Here is an 8,234-nt window from a genome sequence, read left to right on the forward strand (position 1 = left end):
ATAGACAATTGTTTATTATATTCTCCTATTTATTTTTAATTAATTCTAATTTGGAAGGAATTATTAATTTGAACGCTCGCCCCGGGAACTTCTCGTTTGAAAGCCATTCACGTCGTCGTTATGAAAAGTATAACCGATTAGAAAAGGGTACCTTTTTTTGGTAATTATTCAGCCTTTGGATCCCTATTTTATCACCCATTTCCTGCATAGCAGTTCATCTTTTTATAATCTTTTGCCATGTAATAAGCCAATTCTTAGCTCCAGGCAAAAATATATTTCATTTTTTGGATAATGTAGATCAGTTTATCTCTATTAACCGCTTCTGATAATCTATTCTAATTCATGGGCCATTTGATTACTCACCAATTTGGAATCAATCACCTTTGTATTAATGAATATTTCATCCCGCTTCTCAAAGTCAATAATTTGGTATTTAATTAGTTTAGGATTCTTATTTTTTTTAAAAAAAGAGAAAGGAATAATACGATAAGACGTTTAATTAAAGGCTGCAAACCCATTCATTATCAGAGATTAAAAAAAGAAAATGTTAATATTCCTGTTGTTTCGTATTGGAATATCAAATGACAAATTCATTTTCCTTTTGGTATCCGTGGTGGTCTGAACGTTAAAGTAGATTGGATCTTATTGTATACTGAGAGATAATGCGTTTTTAAACTGTCTAGCCGATAACAAGACTATCGACAACACCCATTTCCCACAGTAATTGAGGCATAGTTATATGATGATGCATAGACATTAGCTTCCGTTGAGTCTTAAAAAAATATATATATTAAAAAAATAGCGCAGTATTGATTGTATTTCGATCATCTTTTCACCTTTTACTTATTATTATCGAGCCCGACCGCCTTTTCCTCTTAAGTAATAATCTCAATCTGTCAAATATTCGCTAATTTGACATCTCATTCTCTAGATATCAATAGATTTAAGTGCGATCTAGATGCTGTGGTCAACGCTTTAATTGCCAAAGATTTGCCACAGTCTATAGAAGTCCATTACGAAAGACGAACGTCAAACGTCAACAAATTAGTCATTCTGTGGAGCTAGTGGCAAAGGGGTTGATGTTGTCTCCTCCCCTTGCCCCCTGGCCTGCACACCTGTTGCTCTGCCACGACACGTACTCACAGGGAACGAATTAACCTGTGCTGAGTCAACGACCTCCAGAGCTTCATTTAAGTTTGACCCGTGAGGTGGACATGTCGTTAAAGACAATAGGCTAGAAAAATTTTGACAGGATTACCTCCATCTATCTCTCCAAAGCTCTTGACGTAATAAAATTGACTGCGCTCGCTTTATTTTTCAATGCGCTTTATTATTACAGTAGCCTACCTATTTATTATTCTGTTCCGCTAATTTCTGGCAAAAGGAACTATTCGAATAGTAAATCATCAAGAAAATTTATCCCCATTCATAATGAGTTAATTGAAATTATTTAACAGATGTCGTCATTCACCTTTCACTCTATTAAAACTCGAAGAAGAAGAAAAAAAACTAATAATAAATCTGTTTTCTTTAAAAGAAGATTGCAATTTACTTACATTAAAAAAATTGGAAAAAAAATCTATTCTTTATTAGTGAAATTTAATTATTTATTTTAATAAACTTTATAATAATTGGTTTATGTTTAAATTGTTAGTGCATTTACTCCTTATGACTTTCTATTGACATTTTGAGAAGAAATAGGTCGATAGTTGCCCGGGGCAATTGTTTTTCGTAACTCTGTTGTACTCAGGTATTTCAGTGCATCTAGACTCTACCGTCCAATCGACTTCTGTCAACTCAACTGGTTAGTATAACTTTTTTCCCCCTACTTTCCGTGAGGATAGTCGAGATTGGGCTCCATCTAAAAGATGATATTTCTACTCTGATTGATGATGTCCTTTTAATAATTCACGCTCAATTTTAAATTTATCAGTCCCCTAAGTTTCTATCCATTATTTTTGGCGTTTAAAAATAGCACCTTCGAAATGTGTATAAGTTACAGATCGCTATAGCTTAAAAGCATAATACGATTTGAGAATTGTGGTCATCGTTTTGGCAGTTTTTAAACTCCCGAGGCAAATAAATATCTCGGTAAATCTATAAATTCAATCTTTAATTACTATGTGGATGGTCTCTTGCTTTCGTTGCACGGATCGCTCACATTCTAATCTATGCCGCTCGGCGTGACTTATTTAAAAACTTTGTCCAAGAAAAAGAAATCATAACCACACCTTGCCAATAAGAAAAGTTGTTAACTAAATGTCATTTAACAAGCTACATCGGGTACAGAAACCTAATTACCGATCTTGTTGATTAGACGACAGGAAAAGTGAAATGAAAAAGTTAAGACCGACGTCGTCGTGATTTTAATAATTGCGTGGTAAAAGAATATTTTCTTCTCTCGACTCCGTCAGTCGAACAAATTAGGTATTATTAATTCTATGCTCACTGTTTGTCCTGTTTACATTTCAAATGGTGCATGGGACGAACCCTTTGGCTAAGGACTGGTTTTTGGGTACCGCGAAAGGAGATGTTCCTCATCGAATCTATAATTGTCACACATAGCGGTGTTTTTATTTCGACTCTTTTGAATATAATTGTCGGTCTGTAAGCTTTTTTCCCTCCTCACTGGACCATATACCCAACCGAGGTGGAAGAAAATTATAGGCGTCCAATATCAGTTTTTCTTATAAATTGTTCCTTCGCATGTCACAATGAAACTTCTTTTAATAACATCTTGCGAATCACGAGAAATTTGTAAGCTCTTTTTCCTTAATCTCAATACTACCGAGTGTTATTAATTGCTGAATAATTTCGAGTATGAATTACACCTCTAACGGATACCATTAAAGTTTTTTAGGTGAATTCTTTTCGTCGGTAGCGCGTCACTCAAGCGTATCATTAACTAATAGAAGTAATAAGCAATGAACCAGCTAGAGATCAATTAATCGGCTTGGCAAAAGATTTTCAAACCCGGTTATTTTGCAAAAATGTTCAGAATATCAAAAGCATCTTTCATCGCCAAACATTATAGAACCATCAAAATACTTTCGATATAATCTAATTCGTTCTGGTATTCTTCCAAACATTTCGTGATGCGTGAATATACTTCCATGCAATTATTTCGTAAACTGGGCATGCTAGTTTGTAGCACATGTTGACATTGCGTGAGTAAATTGGCTATGAGGCAGCACTTTAGGAATATCAGCTGCACGAGAAAGTTGTCGGCGATTTATATAATCTGTACACTGTATATCATCTCAGCAATGATCAGAGATTTGAAGATCAATTTTTTTTATAATGATAAACTAAAATATGTATCCGTTTTAACAGACGACGTCTCGTGAGGAGCGTTTAGTAAAACGCAATTATCAAAAATATTATCAACCCGTTATAAGGCTACGTGATTCGGAGGCGAAAAAAACAGGCTCGATTCACTCGTTAGACTAATTCAAAAACAACAACTATAATTTTTAGCGTAAATATATCTGATTAAATAGGAAGATCTATCGATCCTTTGTCATTCATTTGTGCCCTGAATTTTAAACACCGAGGAAAGTTTTTGTCATAGGCTTAAGAATTAATGAAAGCGTTGATTTTGAACAATCTGAGGTCGCTTATTAACTTTCGTTTATTCAGCTTAGCAAATAAGTGGCTAACACCTGGCCTTAGTTAAACCGCAACTGATCATAACTTTAGATAATTTCACTTATTAGTTTTACGTTGATTGACAGAAGTATCTTAATCCATCAGGCTGTCAGCGAAGGAATAACAAAGAAGTCATCCCATCCTTTTTTCCACCCCTTATCCCTTCAACCCTACCCCCATGGGAAGAAAATTAGCAACAGTATAAAGTGTGACATGAAAATTTCGTAAAATTTTTGCTAATGATAGGTGTTGTGAACGAGATAATAATAACGTTACCATCCCAATCGGCTGGATATAAGCGTTTGTCCGTGCGAAGTTTGGCAAAACCGCAACTCCTCTCGTGTATTACTTGACGTGTTCATTTGCAGACCTTGCACGTCCTGGGCTGATCACGTGGACGAAATGACGTCATGCCGTAGAGTTTAATAATTAGATTATAGAACCTTAGAATCAATGTTCCGGGTGTAATCTGTAATGATAAATGGTCCTGGGATAAGTTGCTAAACGTATTTTGCTAGATGTCGAGTCTGACCAGAGTATCTTTTCCAGATAAAGAAAATATCGGTAGTGTGGATAAAGACGGGCCCGAATCACGTGATTCTTATCGTTGCGAAACTTGCGGTTCTCGTCTGGATAATCTTCAAGCCTTTTTGGATCATCGCAATTTCGAGTGTTCAGCCGGTAAGTGCTTGCTTTTAAGTTTTTATTTGTTCTGATGTTTTATATTCAATATCCTCTCGGTCGCAACTGAACAGGCTGCTAACAATGAATCGATTGATGTGGAAGGGCATGCGTCGATTCTCTGGTCTCCGAGGAGAAAACAAACTGCATATACTTAAGGTGAATTTTTACTGGAGGAAATTTCTACGAGCTGTTTCCTCTACTTGACAGGCGCAACACCTTTTTATTGTTGCCAACATTAGAATTGTCAAAACCATTTCGTCTATTTATTTAACATTCCCTTTAAATTTATACATTTATAAGGAACATTATCTCGATCTTATCACGCTGCTATTAGAATTAAAAAAGGAACTTCTATGTCTATCCTGATGAATTCGTAGATTAAACTAATCCAATAAATTAATCTGATTAAAAAAATTTGTGCTTAAATGAATTGTTTGCTAAGCTTAAGAGTTCAATATACTGTAAGCGTACTTTTTCTTACATGTAAAGTGTTTAAAACACATCTTAAAAACTTGCACACGCTTAAAACCTATACGTGTTATGTTGTTTAATCGTCTTAATTATAAATTTTTTTAAAATATATTCTTCACAATTGTATGCGTAAACTAACTAAATTAAACAACAGAATTAAAATCGTTGGTTAAAGCTGGTGTGGGATGATAATGCGAAATTCTATTAATGAGATCAATCTCAGACAGTGTTTATGAAACAATCTAGTTACGTTGAGAAGAAAAAAAAGCTCATAAAAGGCCTTAGTGTCTTTTACATAGATTAATAGTCCAAACCCTAAACTGCTTAGAGATAAATTCTGTATAATGAGTTGTATAACGATGTAAGAATTTGCAAAATGTTCTAAAACGATGCAGGAATCGAGGGTAAAACGTGCATTTTAATTAGGACAAAATTTAATAGAGAAAAATAGTTTCGTGTCTGGAATTATAAAAGCACGCTGGTGGAAACAAAAAAATGGTCCTGTTAGTAACCGCCTGTGTCGAATAAAAAAATTTTCTCCTCTAATTGTGCAAGCTGGAGGAGAAAAAAGGGGAAATTTTTTGGTTCAAACTTAATCATCACCATATCCTTTCCTATTACCGAAAGGAAACTAAACACATTATTATCTTAATTTGCTGGCGATCGCTTAGAGAGTTGTTTCGCACTAAATCAAAATCCCGCATGCATTACTTTCATTACTTTAAACTGTTAAATTTATTCGCATTTTAACAGTTCATCAACAGTAGAAAAGGCACGAACACTTCACAGATGAACACTAAAATCTAAGTTCCGACCAATTGGGAACGAATGTGCTGGAAGAAAGGCGCACCGCTGTGTATTGGATTCCCCTGACTAATCACATCCAAATCCCTCCGGAGACTCTTCCTATAGAAACCGGATGCAGACAGAAAGCTGTGAAATTCTCTTCCTATTGTGCTGCAACGGTTGGTTCATTAGGTGCAGTGGCAATAAATATCCATCGTAGCCAACTTTACACCACAAACGACGCTATAACGCTCTTGTATCATTCATCGAGTTCAAAGATGACTGATAGGTGCATACTCTACTTTCAATTACCGGTCGACTCGATTATAACAGGCTTTTTCTATCCCCTTCTGCAATTTCGCCCCCGTTTTGCTCATAGTTCAAATTTGACAAATTAGTCCGAACCGACCGAGTTGAAATAACGAGTAATACATTAACCGTTATTTGTCGTGTGTCATTTTTGTCAGTTCTACTTGTTCTTCGAGTAGAATTACAATTAATTCCAATAATCTTTAGTTATTTATCATTATCTTTTTGAATTTTTCCTCGTCTTATCGCCAGAAGTTTACTGGAAATCTGAAATTTGTATCGACGTGTCACCAGTATCCTCTATCTATAGTTGATTGATGATGATGTTGCGGTTTGTTTGTCCCTGTTATTCTTCCTCTTTTATCTACTGACTAAATTTTCTCAGCTATTTGGACAACCTTGTCAATCAAGATGTCCATGTGGATGTTTGCTAATAACTGGGCTGGAGTATCGAGACAGCAAAGACAAATTGGTTGCGTTTTTTTCCCACCTTTTCCTCGCTTCACGATACTGCAGCAGTAATTACAGTTGGGATTCTTTCACGTATTTATCTTCCAAAATTGTTCAATAATCTCTGCATTTTATCTTGTAAAAATAACATAACAATGTCTCTGGTGTTAATAAATGTAATTTATAACTAAATTTTATTGGTAAAAATAGAATTTTTAATATAAATTTTACAAATTAAATTTGCATCTAAAAAGAAAATTTCTTGCCTCGAGAAGAGCTTAATAAATATAAATTATACTTTATTAAATACGTAGATTGGTAGTGAAATAAATAAATAAATTGAACAAATCACTGCAGAAAAATTATGGGCATGTAGAAATTTTTTTCTTTTTAAATTAGACACGCCAAAAAAAACAAATGGATTTTTAATGCATCTTTTATCAATTTTATCTTGTCCAAATTCGACGTAACTGTTTTAATTTGATCATATTCGAGAAGTTGAATCGAAAAATAAAACCAAACTTGGAGAAAGTGGTAAAACGAGAAAGTATTTCATCAAGAGCGGCTGTAATCGACAGTGGAGTGATTTTTCTCCCACAATACACTGGAAGGCTTTGGAGACAGGTGGGTTGGCTCGTAGATGACTAGCATCTTTACGCAACCCGTAATACAACAATTTCTCATTTCCTCCCCATTTTCCCCTACCGTCCTCCTTTTACAGTCTGAAGAAGTAATTTACTACTACGAAGACCGGACTTCACCTCATTATCGGTCCGCTCACTCTTCAAAGCTTTGGTCTATGGAAGTGCCGTTGGCTCTTCTTCCATTTCACTGACAGCCAAGCAATTGTCATTTAGGTAATTTGCATGCCTCCGGGATAAGATGGTGGCTGTTTCTATGGCGACCCATCCTCTCACATCCGAGGACACCCACACATTCATTATCTAGAGATGCTTAATAAATAAATTCTCCGAATTATAAAAGTATTGGCCGATTAGTAGTTTGTTATTGAATAGTTTATCTTCCAAAAATATTTCGACTTTCATTAAAAATTCTATTTTTCATATATCTGGTTCGATTCTCGCGGGACGGAGAGGGGGTGTAACCCTTTGCCAACCGAAGAGGGACTTTTCACAACCTAGTGACGTGTACGCGAATTGGGGTTTGATGGAGAGGATTACTGAAGACAGGAAGACGTTCCCATTGCTTCTGAGGGGGAAAAAAAGAAAAAACACTTTTGCATGCATCTGTACTCTCTTAAAATAAAATAATTCTATCATTTTCAGCCACGCACCAATGTACGTGTAGATGCTGAAAACGCTTTTCCTTTACTTCGTCGAGGGAGCACAGTCAACTAAGCCTCTTCGTGTGTGCATCGAGCGGTGCAGTAGGTCTCCAGGTCCCAGTTCGGCACTGCCGAAGTTTTGAGAAGCAAATTAAGATGTCCAACAAGGGAATTGAACCCGGAGCTCAGAAAACGGGGACGCCTATCAGACTGCAGACCTTAATAGCGAGAGCTCTTTTCTCTCCTTTTTCCTCTCTTCGTTCAGCTTTGGGGGACGCAGGGAGTACCAACTTGGGAGTGGGTACAGTAGCAGCACGTTTTCTGAGGGGGAGGCTAAATGCGTGCTCAACCGGATTCTAATAAAGGGAACTACTACAGCCACGGTTCCCTGGAGGCAGCTCTGTTTAATAACAGTTTTTCTTTAAGAAATAAGAGTTTTGGTCCCCGGTGGAAAACTGCACCCGACCACTTGGGAACCGACTTAATGTTAACAGCAGGTGGAGCCTATCTCCTTCTGTAATTACGCCAAGGAGTTGGATTCATTCTATTCCCTAGTCGTGCATTCATTACAGTTTGTCTTCCTTTTGCCAAAACTTAAAAG

The 8,234-nt window shown here is 36.2% G+C and overlaps 1 protein-coding gene across 1 annotated transcript in view; it reads left to right on the forward strand.

The window, feature by feature from the left end:
- LOC136978760 (zinc finger protein 423-like) overlaps positions 1-8,234 on the forward strand; it is a 56,126-nt gene that overhangs the window by 14,571 nt on the left and 33,321 nt on the right. Inside the window, exon 3 of the mRNA XM_067274581.1 lies at positions 4,198-4,329. Within this exon, the coding sequence (XP_067130682.1) occupies positions 4,198-4,329 (132 nt within the window). The remainder of the gene's footprint in view (positions 1-4,197; positions 4,330-8,234) is intronic.

Source organism: Centruroides vittatus, unplaced genomic scaffold, assembly GCF_030686945.1.
Source record: "Centruroides vittatus isolate TY-2023 unplaced genomic scaffold, ASM3068694v2 contig_549, whole genome shotgun sequence".
Lineage (NCBI taxonomy): Eukaryota > Metazoa > Arthropoda > Arachnida > Scorpiones > Buthidae > Centruroides > Centruroides vittatus.